The sequence below is a fragment of the Natator depressus genome, chromosome 25 (assembly GCF_965152275.1).
Source record: "Natator depressus isolate rNatDep1 chromosome 25, rNatDep2.hap1, whole genome shotgun sequence".
NCBI lineage: Eukaryota > Metazoa > Chordata > Testudines > Cheloniidae > Natator > Natator depressus.
In genome coordinates, this window is record NC_134258.1 from 2566985 (window position 1) to 2584128 (window position 17144).

A 17144-nucleotide genomic window follows, 5' to 3' on the forward strand; every position below is an offset into this window, starting at 1 on the left:
CAGGAGCACTCAAGGACTGTGCTTAGTGTGTACACAAAGCAAGTGGAGGCTGCTCTCCCAGTACAGAGGTGTAGGCTGTAGAGACTTCAGCTCTAGGTTTACGGTGCTCTTGATCTAAGTGACCTGGCTATTTGGATCCAAATGTTGGCAACTGTAGTCTCCAGAGATGGTCCAGATACTGAAGATGAGTGGTAATGTAGGTTAGAACCTTGGCTATAAACAGACACTTGTTTATAAGCTTCTACTAGGTTCATAGTAATTAATGTAATTCTGGGGTGTATTGACATGAGGTAATCTGCTCTACTTGGCACCGGAGAGGCCACAGTACTCCATCTGAGTCTCCTTCCGGGCACCACACTTTAAAGAAGATGTGGACAAACTATAGAGTCGAGAGAAGAACAACAAAAATGATAAAAGGTTTAGAAAACCTGACCTCTGAGGAAAGGTTAAACAAACTAGAGATGAGTATCAGAAGGGTAGCTGTGTTAGTCTGTATCCACAAAAAGAATGAGGAGTCCAGTGACACCTTAAAGACTAACATTTATTTGAGAATAAGCTTTCGTGTGTGTGTGTAAAAAAAAAAAAAAAAAAAAAAAAAAAAAAATCTGCATCTGAAGAAGTGGATTTTTACCCACGAAAGCTTATGCCCAAATAAATTGGTTAGTTTTTAAACTGAAGATGTTTAGTTCTGAGAAAAGACTGAAGGGGAGACCTGATAAGTCTTCAGATATCTTCAGGGCTGTTATAAAGAGGATGGTTTCAGAGTAGCAGCTGTGTTAGTCTGTATCCACAAAAAGAAAAGGAGGATTTGTGGCACCTTAGAGACTAAGAAATTTATTTATCTGCAGCAAGGAAATTTAGCTTAAACGTTGGGAAATCCTTTCTAATGATAAGAACAGTTGAGAAATGGAGTAGGCTTCCAAGGTAGGTTGTGGAATCCCTCTCATTGGAGGCTTTTAAGAACAGGGTTAGACAAACACCTGTGAGGGATGGTCTAGGTTTACTTGGTTCTGCCTCAGCATGGAGAGGCTGGACTAAATGACCTCGAGGTCCCTTCCAGCCCTGCACTTCTAACATTATCATAGAATCAGTAATGGATCAGTATTCATTTAAAATACTTTTTAGTTCCCTTTCAATTTTGACTTCTGATCCTGTTAGTTTTTGATCAATCCAGATGAAGGAGAGGGTGAAGTAACACCTCTCAAGATTTAGAGATCCTACTAAGGTCTCCTTTGCAATTGTTTCTGGAAAGGAATCTCAGAACCCTCCATTTAGGTATTTGAGTAGATACTTCAACATATACCTTTATAAAAGTGACAGTCATTCAAGTGGGAGATGAAATTGAACATTCTTTCCCTATTGCATCCACTGTCGAGGGAAAACCATTAGAACTTCAACACAGACTACAATTTCTTGTTCAATCTTCCTCTATTAAATAGCAATTCTTAGAATGGCCTACAGGCCTTCTAGCTTCTAAAGTAGATTCTCCACGTAAACAAATACAGTTGAAACTCTACATGGAAGTCCTCTCATTTTAAGGTTAATCTGTGAGTAGTCTTGCTAGGAATTTAAAGTCTGTTTGGACACATTCATTTTTATATAAATAAGCCAGAAAAGCAAGCCTAAATGGGTTTCTTCAGCTATACTTCTGTATGCCATTTGCTTCAAACTCAGCAGCCAATTTGGTAGTGGTATTTTGGAGATATACAGTCTGGTTATAGTGATCATGAATTGGCAATCCTAATCTTTTGTGGAGAAATGCAGATTTAGTTTTCCTACAAATTGTACTCTTTGCTACAGATTCTAAGCATTCAGTTAATTCAGTCTTGGGAATGAAAATTGTAATGACTTTCCTAATGAAGACTATCTTGAAGTTAGTCAAATTTAAACATCTAACCATTCTAAAAATGAAGTTCGCCTTCTCCTTCAGTTTAATTGGAAGGTTGTTAATCTAGCCTAAGTAAACACCTAGTTGAGTCACTGACACTTAAATAGTTGTACATTTTTGGTTTTGGAGACCCTTCTAACTGTCCCTTGTAGAAATCAGAGTGAAACATGAACTTGTAGCTGGTTAACTTCTGGAATATCTAGATAGAAGGCTACATACTATGTCAGTCTCCAGTAGAAATCTGATTCTTTCTGTAGAAAAAGGAAAACTATCATTGCAGACAATTTCCCATGGATTTGGATTGCCACAAGTGATTTGAGTATTAAAGGCTGAGGAAACTGATATTGTGGAAATAGCTTGTTTTTGAGTGGAGGAAAACCAAGAACCTGTTTAATTACTTTTTAAAGACTTTACTGCACACCTGTAATGTCCAGCTTGGTGGTTTAGAGAATATGGAGTGTTTCTGGGCTTTCTTATAAGGCAGAGGCTCCATACAAGGTTGTTGACTGTTCTAAATTCCCATTATTTTCTTGGCTTTTCTCCCTTGGTATATGTGTCGTCTGGAATCTGATTTGTAGTTGGTGAGGTAACATACGTGGAGCTCTTAATGGACGCTGAAGGAAAGTCAAGGGTAAGTGATGGAGAGATTTTCTTCTGTGGATTTTACTACATGACAAATGTAATTGTATGGTGGCGTGGAACCGCATGAAATCAAGAAGGTAGTGTGTATGGATAGTGGCTATATATCTAGGCACTGCCCAAAGCCCCTTGTGGGATGGGGAGGAGGTGGGAAGGGATGTGCAGATAGTATCAGCATTGTGCTCAGTTGGTGTTGGCTATGAGTGAATTATGCATGGACCCTAGCAGTATCTATAGTGGTATGTTAACGTAAAACGTGTCTTTGAAAATGTCATTTGTAGTTGTTGAATTTATAAGTTCAGTGTGCAAAAGCAGGTTCTGTAAACATGATACGTCCCATGCCAGTTAATATAAGGCAAATGTCTAAACTTAAGAGATGCGTAACTTTAGTAGGTGTCAAGCTACTTTCCGTTAAGTGAAGGAATGTTTTAGAAAAATCATAATAGGAACTCACTTAAGTGTACTGAAAGGATATGGACTTAGGATGAAGGAACATGGTGAGGACTTTGACAGGAAATGTTAAGTGTGTGGTGTTTTCTTGGAGAACCTGGACTTAGTTTTGCTTATTACAACTTCAAAAATTACAATATAATTCTGATAATATGTAGGAGTTAGCATTTTATGGAATCCAGGTAAGCTTGTATTTTGTTCTTACTATTTTTTTTTTTTTTTAGAGTTAAATTATAAACCAAGTAGCTTTTAATTAATTTTAAATCTTTTTAAAGTTAACTTTTGGCATTTTGTGCTTTACTTACTTTCTTCTCTCTTTCCCTCCTCTCCTCCTTGTTACTCGTCCATGAAATCACCACATCAAGGGATGCGCGTAAGTTTTTCAGTTATTATGGGGGTGGGAAATTTCAAACTACAAGCAACAGTCTTAATACACTATCTTGTCTCCTCAGTGTTGTTGAATTTAAGATGGAAGAAAGCATGAAGAAGGCTGCCGAGGTTCTGAACAAGCATAGTCTCAGTGGAAGACCTCTGAAAGTGAAAGAAGTAAGACTTAAATCTGCTCTGTCTTGGTTTTTAAAGTGCTTGTTCTTAATCTAATAAACTTTATGCTTGGCTAATTCGGATATGAAATCACCAAAAGGGTATTACATAAAATAAACTAAAACCTCTCTATGAAATCAGTTCACCAGCTAAGATCTGGGCTGTCAAAACTTTTAGTTGTAGGTATACGCTTTACTTAACCTGAGGCATTGTTCTGAAATTCAGGTAAAAATGAACATGTGTGCATTCGCCAAATTTAAAGTCTGGGTGTTGAATGTGACAATTCAGAACTAATGGACAAAAAGATAACAAGCAAAAGTGGCCATTGTTGCTAGTACACTTCCGTGTTTTGACTCACAAAACATACGTGTACTTTTCTTGACTAAACCCCTCTGAATCTTTTCATAAATCTGTTCCAGAGAATGTTACGGAAGTGTTTGTAAAACGTGTGAATCAGAACACCAAATAAGCCTGTTCCTGTAGGTCACTAGAGACTTATTGCCATTTTAAATATAATTTCAGAGTTAGAAAATAATACTACAGGTATTCAGAGTTTTGGTACAGTAACTAATATTCAGTTACGAGTTATTTGCCAATAGTGTAGTTCTAGCATTGCAGAGCCTGAATCTGCCTTTGAGACTAATTTCATCGGATATGGGAATGTAGCTTCAACATTAGTAATAAGTCTTGGGGTAGGAAATCAAGCTGCCCCCTGGAGAGCTATACATAGAAAGGCTATCTCCACCCTTACACAGATTATGACTACCTCCTTTTTACTAACTTTCAGTTAAACTCTGCTGTCTAAATTTTGCTATTTTCTTCCTGGTATAGAATCCTAGGACTGGAAGGGACCTTGAGAGGTCATCTAGTCCAGTCCCCTGCAATCATAGCAGGATTGAGTGTTATCTAGACCATCCCTGACAGGTGTCTGGGGATTTTTAAGAGCAGGTTGGACAATGATAGAGATTCCACAACTTCCCTAGGCAATTTATTCCAGTGCTTAACCACTCTGACAGAAAGTTTTTCCTAATGTCTAACCTAAACCTCCCTTGCTTCAATTTAAACCCGTTGCTTCTTGTCCTATCCTCAGAGGTTAAAGAGAACAATTTTCTCCCTCCTCCTTGTAACCACCTTTTTATGTACTTGAAAACTTATGGTGTCCCCTCTGTCTTCTCTTCTCTGAACTAAACAAACCCAATTTTTTTCAATCTTCCCTCATAGGTCATGTTTTCTAGACCTTTAATCATTTTTGTTGCTCTTCTCTGGACTTTCTCCAATTAGTCCACATCTTTCCTGAAATGTGGTGCCCAGAACTAGACACAATACTCCAGTTGAGGACTAATCAGGGCAGAGTAGAGCAGAAGAATTTCTTTTCGCATCTTGCTTACAACACTGCTGCTAATACATCCCAGAATGATGTTAGTTGTTTTTGTTTGTTTGTGGTTTTTTTTTTTTTTTTTTTTTTTTTTTTGCAACAGTGTTACACTGTTGACTCATATTTAGCTTATGGTCCACTGACTCCCAGATCCCTTTTCGTAATACTCCTTCCTAGTCATTTCCCATTTTGTATGTGTGCAACGGATTGTTCCTTCCTGAGTGGAGTACTTTGCATTTGTCCTTTTTGAATTTCATCCTATTTACTTCAAACCATTTCTCCAGTTTGTTCAGATCGTTTTGAATTTTAGTCCTATCCTCCAAAGCAGAGTTGACGTTCTGTGGATAAATGGGTGACTGAATTTGGTCCAGCACAGGTGTTAGTGAAATTGCTGCCATCTGACTGCTGTCTGGTCTCACTTCAGTTACCAGTGATCAGTTGTTAACATAGAAAAATATGCCATCTCAGTTGATATTAATTAGGGCCCCTTGCCGGAAGTCTTGTAGGCTGAATGAATGAACTAACCCAGGGGTCGCTAGCCTGAGCCCGAGAAGGAGCCAGAATTTACCAATGTACATTGCCAGAGAGCCGCAGTAATGCATCATCAGCTCCTCCCCCCCCCCCCCCCCCCGCTGCTCCCAGCACCTCCTCCCCATGGCAGCCCCGCTGATCAGTGCCTCCCTGCACCTCTCAATCAGCTGTTTCGTGGTGTGCAGGTGGTGTGTGGGGGGGTGAGAAGTGAGGGCATGGCAGGCTCTGGGGAGAGGTTGGGAAGAGGTGCAGTGGGGCAGGGCCTCTGGCAGAGCCAGGGGTTGAGCAGTGAGCACCCCCCAGCACATTGGAAAGTTGCTTGTAGCTCCAGCCCCAGAGTCGGTGCCTATACAAGGAGCTGCATATTAACTTCTGAAGAGCCACAGGTTGGCCACCCCTGAACTAGCCTTTAATTACTAGAGGGTTCTCTGCCATTTGATGGCTGAAGCTGTGTGAAGCTTCTTGCTCTCTGGCTAAATGGAGGACTTCAGTTTGCATGTAGCTACTGCTGTCACCAAACTACTGTAAGTGGTCCATAGGGTTAAGCAATGGAATAAGAAACTTAAATTCAGGCCACTCCACTTCCATGACAGGCTTAGTATATTCTCTAGTCATTTTGACCATTCCAATTTAATTCGCTTCAGCAGTAAGGATTTAGCAACTTCCCTTAGGAGACCATTCAAAACAGGTTAACTGATATCCTGGCTTGGAAATGGTTTCCTAACCCTCACATAAACTCCCTTATTAAAGGGATCATGCCAGATAATCATAGCCTATTAACACATTTTAACTCATTTATGTTACAAATATGTTCTCATGAAAACTGAGTTCTGTGTTAGTTGGAACACTCTCCTTTGTCTTTCACTTTTCTCATACACTAGTGCAATGCTGCAGAGTTCAAATTACCAGTCGCTACAAGGAAATGTCTGTTGGAATTTTTTAAAAAGAACCTCCATAATCAAAATTTTTTTAATTAGTATTAGCTTTTTAAAACCTACATTCTGTGCAACCTAAAATGTGGTCCAGAAATCACTGGTGGTCCAATAAAAGATATTACCTCGCCCACCTTTTTTCTGTCATCTCGTTACATTTAGTTATTATCTAGGCAGCTTGGAGTCCAAACTACTATTGACATGTGAACTTGGACAAATCACTTAATCGTTTCTGCCTTAATTTCAAATCTGTAAAATGGTGCGAATGATACTCCTCCTCTGAAACATTTTGAGATCCTCAGATGAAAAGTGTTCTTGCCCTCCTTGAAGTCTGATTGTACAAGTATTGTCTAATAGGTAGCCAAGTCATTAAGGAGACAAACAAGCTTTTCTGTAGTTAACATTGAAGCTCTTTGTGGTAAGTCTTTAACCACCTTTCTCCAATAATGCTAAAACCAAAGTAAAAAGCAAAGGAGGAATTGTGGCACCTTAGAGACTAACAAATTTATTTGAGCATAAGCTTTCGTGAGCTATAGCTCACTTCATCGGATGCATTCAGTGGAAAATACAGTGGGGAGATGAGAACATGAAACAATGGGTATTACCATACACATTGTAACGAGAATGATCACTTAAGGTAAGCTATTACCAGCAGGAGAGCGAAGGAGGGACGGGACCTTTTGTAGTGATAATCAAGGTGGGTCATTTCCAGCAGTTGACAAAAACGTCTGAGGAACAGTGGATTTTGATCAGGTGCTTCCGCCGTTTCTTTGAGAGCATGTGGCACAAGCTGTCAGCATAGCCTGTGTGGTATGTAGATTGTAATGCCCCATAACCTCAGGCGTGCAGAACACAACGCCATCCACAGCCTCAGAAACAACTCTGACATGATAATCAAAAAGGCTGACAAAGGAGGTGCTGTCATCATCATGAATAGGTCGGAATATGAACAAGAGGCTGCTAGGCAGCTCTCCAACACCACTTTCTACAAGCCATTACCCTCTGATCCCACTGAGGGTTACCAAAAGAAACTACCCCATTTGCTCAAGAAACTCCCTGAAAAAGCACAAGAACAAATCCTCACAGACACACCCCTGGAACCCTGACCTGGGGTATTCTATCTCCTACCCAAGATCGATAAACCTGGAAATCCTGGATGCCCCATCATCTCAGGCATTGGCACCCTGACAGCAGGATTGTCTGGCTATGTAGACTCCCTCCTCAGGCCCTACGCTACCAGCACTCCCAGCTCTCTTCGAGACACCACTGACTTCCTGAGGAAACTACAGTCCATCGGTGATCTTCCTGAAAACACCATCCTGGCAACTATGGATGTAGAAGCCCTCTACACCAACATTCCACACAAAGATAGACTTCAGGCCATCAGGAACAGTATCCCTGATAATGTCACGGCAAACCTGGTGGCTGAACTTTGTGACTTTCTCCTCACCCATAACTATTTCACATTTGGGTACAATGTATACCTTCAAATCAGCGGCACTGCTATGGGTACCCAAATGGCCCCACAGTATGCCAACATTTTTGTGGCTGACTTAGAACAACGCTTCCTCAGCTCTTGTCCCCTAATGCCCCTACTCTACTTGCGCTACAATGATGACATCATCATCTGGACCCATGGGAAGGAGGCCCTTGAGGAATTCCACCATGATTTCAACAATTTCCATCCACCATCAACCTCAGCGTGGACCAGTCCACGCAAGAGATCCACTTCCTGGACACATTACGGTGCTAATAAGCGATGGTCACATAAACACCACCCTATACCAGAAACCTACTGACCGCTATTCCTACCTACATGCCTCCAGCTTTCATCCAGACCACACCATGTGATCCATTGTCTACAGCCAAGCTCTACGGTACAACCACATTTGCTCCAACCCCTCAGACAGAGACAAAACACCTACGAGATCTCTATCAAGCATTCTTACAACTACAATACCCACCTGCTGAAGTGAAGAAACAGATTGACAGAGCCAGAAGAGTACCCAGAAGTCACCTACTACGGGACAGGCCCAACAAAGAAAATAACAGAACGTCACTAGCAGTCACCTTCAGCCCCCAACTAAAACCTCTCCAACGCATCATCAAGGATCTACAACCTATCCTGAAGGACGACCCATCACTCTCACAGATCTTGGGAGACAGGCCAGTCCTTGTTTACAGACAGCCCCCCAACCTGAAGCAAATACTCACCAGCAACCACACACCAGAACCACTAACCCAGGAACCTATCCTTGCAACAAAGCCCATTGCCAACTGTGCCCACATATCTGTTCAGGGGACACCATCACAGGGCCTAATAAGATCAGCCACACTATCAGAGGCTCGTTCACCTGCACATCTACCAATGTGATATATGCCATCATGTGCCAGCAATGCCCCTTTGCCATGTACATTGGTCAAACTGGACAGTCTCTACGTAAAAGAATAAATGGGGACACATCAGACGTCAAGAATTATAACATTCAAAAACCAGTCGGAGAACACTTCAATCTCTTTGGTCACTCGATTACAGACCTAGCAGTTGCAATTCTTTAACAAAAAAACTTCAGAAACAGACTCCAAGGAGAGACTGCTGAATTGGAATTAATTTGCAAACTGGATACAATTAACTTGAATAAAGACTGGGAGTGGATGGGTCATTACACAAAGTAAAACTATTTCCCCATATTTATTCCCCACCCCCCACTGTTCCTCAGACGTTCTTGTCAACTGCTGGAAATGGCCCACCTTGGTTATCACTACAAAAGGTCCCCGCCCCCCCCCCCCACTCTCCTGCTGGTAATAGCTCACCTTAAGTGATCACTCTCCTTGCAGTGTGTATGGTAACACCCACTGTTTCATGTTCTCTATATATATAAATCTCCCCACTGTATTTTCCACTGAACGCATCCGATGAAGTGAGCTGTAGCTCACGAAAGCTTATGCTCAGATAAATTTGTTAGTCTCTAAGGTGCCACAAGTACCCCTTTTTTCTTTTTGAGAATACAGACTAACACGGCTGCTACTCTAAAACCAGAGTAGTCCACCTGAAACTGTACACACCATATTTGTCTGAGTCAGATTTTTATGCTGAACAGGCAAGGTATCTTATAGCTCTGAGGGTTCCAAATCTCAGCAAAGAGTCATTTTATTAAATTTCCCAATGTGCTTCTGGCTCTTCATATCTCAGGAACAGATTTATCTACATCGCTAATATTTTACAAGCTGAAGAGCCCTTTCAAAACCAATGAAAGACAGATAATACCATGAATACTAAAGCACAGTTGACTTAGTCACCCCAGTTTGCATGCTTTTCAGAGTGTGGATGGTTGGAGTGACTGGCAGTGAATCTAAATGAAAGTAGGTGTGGCTAGTCTTGAACAAGACCGAGAAGGGAAGGCCATTTGAGGAACACGGGGTCCTGAATGGAGAAAGCCGTATGTGGAGCTAGAAGGTTGTCTGGGAGACCCTGGGATTGGTCCCTGCGTGGCTCGTAAGGTTTGTCGAGAGAGCTGTTATTGAGGAATCTCCTTGAAGACTTTTTTAAAAACTAAATCTTAACTCAGAGTTAAAGTTGCAAGAATTTATCCACTCTGCCAGAAACCCTAGATAGTTGTGATTTGTCAAACTAAAGCTTGTCTGGAAATTCCAGGCTAAGGAACCAGTTTACAAAAATACCCTGTATTATTGAAAAGTATGGAAACAAACTTCTAAAGTTATCCAAAGAATCCTGTTTATTTCCTATTTATTGGATCATATAGGATCACCAGCTCCCTACTTCAAACTTGATGCCTCTGTAATTTTGGGTTACATGTGCACTAGTTCTCTTGTTCCATATTGCATCACAAGCTTGGATCTACAACTTGCTGTCCACAGTCTCCTGTATAGAGCTTCTTCATCATGGCTTTCCCCATGTTAATTCTCTTCTGGATTTTCTTCAGGTAGAAGCTTTCTTTGGCTTGTCTACACAAGGTGCTCAGTCAGCTGTACAACAATATTGGAGTAGCTGCTCCAGTGGTTAAAACTAATGTAGACGGCCTCTATTCTATACTGAATCTTAATTTCCTGCCTCTCTTGGTCCCTGTTATCTATCTACACTGGTGTTCACTCTCTCAATTTAGTATCCTTTGCACATGTAGCTTGTGGTTAACACATGTTCTAGGTTCTTTAAGCATTTATAATTTGTATCCCAAGTACCTGAATAGGTAAGTTTTCCCCCCTTGCTATCTGAAATGTGCTGTCATTTATTGCCCTTCATGCTCCTTCAGACAGCTTTCAGTGAAATCCATATTCAATTCAGTTAGAGCTTTTCAAGTATGATTCTTGAGTCACTATCAGATTGTTCCTCTTACCTATGAACTTTTTTCAAAAACAAGCAGTGAAATGGTACCTGATAACTTTATTATTGAATCATGGGAGTCTTGCCATTAAATCCCCCAGTGTTACTGGGAGTAAAGTGTTGGCTCTGTAGTGTCCATAGTGAGTTTTGCCATCTTGTTGTACATGTTACTTTTACTTTTTTGCAGGATCCAGATGGCGAGCATGCCAGAAGAGCAATGCAGAAGGCCATGGCAGCAGCTGGTGGCATGGGTATTGGCCCAGGACCAGGTGGCCCTGGAATGATCAATATACCACCCAGCATCCTCAATAATCCCAACATACCCAATGAGATTATCCATGCTTTACAGGCTGGGAGACTTGGAAGTACAGTATTTGTTGCAAATGTAAGTACAGTGTGGTGTCTGGGCAGAAAATTTGGGATTTAACTGGATTAGGTACTGCTCTCCAAATGAGGAGAGATCTTCCAGGGATCAGCCTCTATTCTGGGAAATTTACTTACATTGCGTAATCAGACTAGATGATCATGATAGTCCCTTCTGACCGTAGTCTATTAATAGTGTCCTACTCTGTAACTAGTCCTGTCATCTTCAGTTGGACTACCTGCTGAGGAAAGTATTACTTAACATGATGGGTGAGGGTATTATCTTTTATTTTATTGGACCAACTTCTGTTGGTGAGAGATGCACCTTTTTGAAATTTTTGAGCTTACACAGAGTGTTTGAGGTCTGGGAAACTGTCACAGCTAAATACAAGGAGGAACAGTTTATTTAGAATAATTAACACATTTCAAGGTATCATTCAAGGTGAAGTCGTCCGTTAACACCCCTCTAGTCATATGTGGGGGGAGGAGGGCGCACAGTGTCCGTTAGTGGAATATAGATTGTTGTAATAAGCCATAAAACCAGTGTGTCTATTCAGCCCCTGATTTTTATTGTCTAGCAAATTTATGAATTTCAGCTCCTAGGCTCGTTATGAATTTAAGCTTTTGAAAGTGTTGTGCTGGCTTCCTTTGAGGATGTGGCCTAATAGGTCAGATATAGAGTGATCGCGTTGTGAAAAGAGTTTGCCTACAGGTAACATGGTGTTTTTGTCTTGTCTTATTTTCCTGTGCGAGTTCATTCGAGAACATGGTGATTGGTTTGGTTTCACCCACATAGATGTTCAGGCATTTAGTGCATTTATTGGGGCCACTTCACCTTGAATGATCCCTTGAAATGTGTTAACTACTTATTCTAAATAATCTGTTCCTTCTTGTATTTAGCTGTGACATTGAGTACATTTCCCACAGCTGAAGAAGAGCTCTGTCTATGCTGGAAAGCTTGTCTCAGTCACCAACAAAAGTTGGTCCAATAAAAGATCTCACCTCACTCACCATGTGTCTCTCTTATATTCTGGAACCAACACGGCTACAACAACGCTGCCTACATACTTGACATGAGATGGGGTGACCGTATCATGCCTCAGATGAAACACAGTATTCACGTGACATACAGCCAAAAAAGTGCACATTCCACATGACACCTCAGTACTGCACCTGCACTGAATCTCCAGACTACTACATTACTAAGTATAAATTAAATGACATTTAGCTGTATTAAAAAAAATATCGCTTTATTATGGATTACTTCTTGCTGTGCACTTACACTCTAGCATAACTCAGTTAAAGGGTATTCTGTCACTAATGCTGATCAGTGGGATTCTTCTAGAGTTAAGGTACTCGCTATGCGTGAACGTCTTGTATTCACTTTGCTCTGGTTTGAAACTTTCGTAGCTGACTATCTTTGAGTTAATCTTTGCAAAAATGGCAGTGTTATTGCCTTTATGCTCAAATCTATAGTATCCTAGTTCAGGAAGCTTTCAGTAAACAATATTTGGGGCTATTTGTTGGGTGAAACTTTCTGTAATGTTTCTGAGCAGTATGTTTTTCTTTCAGTTGGATTACAAGGTTGGCTGGAAGAAACTGAAGGAAGTGTTCAGCATGGCTGGCGTGGTTGTTCGAGCTGACATACTAGAAGACAAAGATGGCAAAAGTCGTGGGATTGGCACTGTTACTTTTGAACAATCTATTGAAGCTGTTCAGGCTATATGTATCCTTTCTGAAGAAATTCTTCAACAGTGAAGCAAATACGCTTAAAATGAGGCTTTCCTAGGTACCAGACAAGACTTCCAGTCCATCATGTCCCATCTGATTTCTCATGTGAAAGCAAATGGCAGATTAGTAGAATTGGCATTAGTTAAGAAACTCTGAAAATATAGTGCTTCTGTCTCTCATATTGAAATTAAACACCATCTTGCCTCGTGGCAATACACTGGTACCCTGTCATAGACACTGGGGAAATCCGGTGAAGAAACCTGGGTGTAAAGGAAACCTTACATTTCCTAGCTTAAGTAAACTGTTGACTTAAGGGAAACAAGAATGTATTGGAAAGGGGCTCCCTTTTGGAACAACATACTGCATGTCTTTGGCTGGAAATATACACAGCTGCATCTTAGGTGTACCTAATAATTAAACACAATATAGATTTGCTAGAGGGGTTTATTTTAAATCCCTTTACGGATGATCAGTGAGGGAGACTGGGGGAGAAAGGTTTGTGGCAGTCCCTGTTTTATGATATATGAAGGTCTGGAGCTTTTTAAACATATCTGCTTTTTACGCTGTAAACTCTGGCCCTGTCTACTCTTGCTTTCTTGGAAGACAGCTAATAAATGTGATGATCACAGATGCCAAGCAAGTGATCCTGATGCAGAGGGGAAACAAACTTTTATTCATATCTTTCTCTGTGAGCACTTGCAACAAATGAAGGAAGAAAGAATTTTACAATTCAACTTTTCAGTTAAAGGCTGAGCATTCCGATTACTGTCTTCCAAATCGGGCATCCAGATAAAAGCGGGGAGACAAGATTTGATAGCTATGATGTTTTTAAGATGGCTCACAATGGGAGGGTGGATTAGAGAATGGGGTGTATGTCAGGAATGAGGCTCATATAAGACTAAGTGCTATACCATCTTATAGTAGAGGTACATGTGTCAAACTGGACATGTCTGGGGTTGAGTTTCAGGACTAAGGGCAAAGTTGGTAAAGTTTCTGGAGTACAGAGTTGTTTGGAGAAATTTAAACTGTCTTCTGACTTTCAAATGCATAGTTTTTAATGATATATAATGTCTTAATGAATTTTTGGTTAGGATTAAATATGTTTATAATCTTAATATTTCCCAACCAAAAAACACTGATTAAGATCTCTTTGAAGCTTCAACTGATGGATTTTAAGTTCCAGGGAGGGAGACCAAGGATGGCCATCCTGGGTCAAACCAATGCTTCAGAGGGAATGGATGGGAACAGGGCAGTTATTGAATGATCCATCTCCTGTCGTCCAGTCCCAGCTTCTGACAGTTAGAAGTTTAGAGACACCCAGAGAGCAGTGGTGTGCTCCTTAACATCTTGGCTTATAGCCATTGATGGACCTATCCTCCATGAACCCCTTATACTTTTGGCCTTCACAACCTCCCCTGGCAAGGAGTTCCACAGATTGTGTGTTGTGTGAAGAAGTATTTCCTTATGTGTTAAACCTGCTGCCTATTAATTTCACTGGGTGACTCCTGGGTTCTTGTGTTATGTGAAAGGGTAAATAACACTTCCTTATTGACTTTCTCCACAACATTCATGATTTTATAGACCTCTATTGTTTCTCCCATTAGTTTGACTCTTTTTTTCTAAACTGAACAGTCAGTCTTTTTAATCTGTCCTCATATGGTAACTGTTCTATACCTCTAATCACTTTGCCCTTCTCTGTACTATTCTAATATCTTTTTTGAGATGGGATGGTCAGAACTGCATGCAGTATTCAAGGTGTGGGCATATTATGGGGATGGATAGATAGTGGCATTAGGGTATTTTCTGTCTTATTTATCCATTTCCTAATGGTTCCGAGCATTAACCATTTTGACGACTGCTGCACATTAAGCAGGTGTTTTCAGAGAACTATCCACAAAAACTCCAAATCTTTGAGTCATAAAAGCTAATTTAGACCCCATCATTTTGTATGTTGTTTTCCAGTGTGCATTACTTTGTGTACTTATCAACATTGAATTAATCTGCCATTTGTCAGTCACCCAGTCTAGTGAGATCACTTCATAACTCTCCACAGTCAGCATTGGACTTGAGTAATTTTGTATTGTCTGCAAACTTTGCCATCTCACTGTTTACCCCTTTTTCCAGGTCACTTATGAATATGTTGAACAGCACTTGTCCCAGTACAGATCCTTGGGGGGACTCTGGTATTTATCTCTCTCCTCTGTGAAAACTGAGTGTTTATTCCTACCCTTTGTGTCCTATCTCTTAACCAGTTACTGATACATGAGTTACCAGTTACTTATTCCATAACTGCCTATTTTGCTTAAGAGCCTCCCTGCAGTGCGGTGGGGCTGATACACTGCCATACATTTGAAGCTGTTAACTTTAAGTTGTCCTTTTTAGCAGGAAGATTTTTGGACTAACATTTTGAAAAACCATCCTTAACTTAAGTATTAGCAATGTTCAACGGGCAGCTGCTTTTTGACAGACCAATGCATGTAAAAATGGTAAGTATATTCACAGTCCTCTTACTGTGTAATGTGATATCATACTTGTGTTGGATATCTCATGGCTAGCATTCAAACTGTGTGGTCCATGGAACACTCAGAGTTGAGAACCAAGCAACATATTGATCTGGTGTGGTAGAAGAAAGCAAGGAGAGAAATGGAGATGCAACTGTGAGGATTGTTTCGTCAGATTTAGTTTGTAGGATGAAACGTGAGAGGTCATCAGACTGGTTAAGCACTCAGAACTCTTCACCATCATGCTGCTGCTTCAAACCCAGCCCAAGCATATAGGAGACACAAGCAGCTACCATTGGAATGGTGGTGTGGCAGCGTAACAGGCAAAGGATCAAATGAATCTGGATTGTGAACTGGTTTCATCACTCAAAGCAGCAATAACATTTTGTTTACTGATACATGTGTGTCCTATGGGTAGGCTCTGTTTGTAGAGCACTCTTGAGGACAGCTACAATTGCTTTAACAGAACGCTTCAGTGCAGGTTAAAATAATTTGATTTACACTATCGGCAGGCACCTAAACTATTTTAAATACATTTGATCTTGTTAGTATAGCTAAATGCAGATTTCCAAGTTTTCCCTACTACTATTTCTCAAGCTGCATTGAGGAGGCTAAAGTGGCAGTGCCTTGCCCATAGAGAATTCTTTTCTAGAGTAATCCCCCAAAACGTAACTTCAGGAAATGGCTGTATTTATGAATTACCTACTTGGCAGTAAGTCCATAGTACAGTTATGGATATTGTTTGTCAGAAATTGCCATAGCTTTGAGTGCTGGTTCCATTAAAAGATGCTGCCAGAAATCATGTGTGTGGAGTTTAACGCTGTTTAACTGTTTCCAGGATGAGCGAGCCTTTCCAAAGGGAGACTTCTTCCCTCCAGAACGACCCCAGCAGCTTCCTCGTAAGTTTCTTTAAAATTAACACCTTGAATTTTTAGCTTTCAGGAGTTCCGGTTGCTGTACTGCAGGAATGGTGCAGGAAAGCCTCCTTGGCAAAGAGTGCTATAAAGCTGATGTTGCTAGAGGAGGTGGGGAGGGGCTTTTATTCCAGATACTCCCTAATACTCAAGGCACCAAGAGGGGGTTAGCCCAGGGATCTCAAACTCAGATGACCACATGAGGACTAGTACATTGGCCAGAGGGCCACACCACTGATGCCCCCGCCCTCACTCCACCCATTCCATTAGGCCCTGCCCCACCTCTTCCGCCCCCTCCCTGCCCCCAGAGGGTGCAAGAGGTGTGCAGGGTGCAGCAGGGGGCTCAGGACAGGAGGTTGGGGTGTAGGAGGGGTGTGGCAGGGGGTTGGGCTGCAGGAGGGCTTTGGGGTGTGGCAGGGGACGGGCTCTGTCCTGGTGCGCACCGGGGTCAGGGCAGGCTCCTTGCCCCCATACCGCTCCAGGAAGCGGCCCTCCCCACAGGTTCCGGCCACTTCCCAGAGTGGCGCTGGGGCAGGGCGGGCAGGCAGGGAACCGCTCTAGGTAAGCACTTGTGGGGGGGTGCAGGGAGCTGGCAGGCCACAGAAAATAACCCTGCAGGCCGCATGTTTGAGACCCCTGCGTTAGCCTCTGTGGTTTGGGGACCCCTCAATCAGTTCTGGGTCAAGGGAAAGTCAAGATGGTGCCTGGAAACATCATGCTCCTTAAAGGAAGGAGGCTGGCTTTCTGCTTTGGACTCTATAACATTTAAGTATCATAGAATCATAGAATATTAGGGTTGGAAGGGACCTCAGGAGGTCATCTAGTCCACCCCCTGCTCAAAGCAGGACTGATCCCTGACTAAATCATCCCAGCCAGGGCTTTGTCAAGCCTGACCTTAACTTCTAGGGAAGGAGATTCCACCACCTCCCTAGGTA

At 41.6% G+C, this 17144-nt stretch overlaps 1 protein-coding gene across 3 annotated transcripts in view; it reads left to right on the top strand.

The window, feature by feature from the left end:
* The first annotated feature begins 3231 nt into the window (after positions 1–3231).
* Positions 3232–17144, top strand: part of HNRNPM (heterogeneous nuclear ribonucleoprotein M) — a 32887-nt gene continuing 18974 nt past the window's right edge. The window contains exons 1-6 of one of the 3 annotated variants that reach the window (XM_074939777.1): positions 3232–3350; positions 3430–3523; positions 10888–11085; positions 12636–12789; positions 15231–15280; positions 16134–16194. In XM_074939777.1, the coding sequence (XP_074795878.1) occupies positions 3446–3523; positions 10888–11085; positions 12636–12789; positions 15231–15280; positions 16134–16194 (541 nt within the window). In that variant the 5' untranslated portion in view covers positions 3232–3350; positions 3430–3445. Of the gene's footprint in view, positions 3351–3429; positions 3524–10887; positions 11086–12635; positions 12790–15230; positions 15281–16133; positions 16195–17144 lie in introns of those variants that run through there. The other 2 variants (XM_074939776.1, XM_074939778.1) reach the window with 2 other exon arrangements.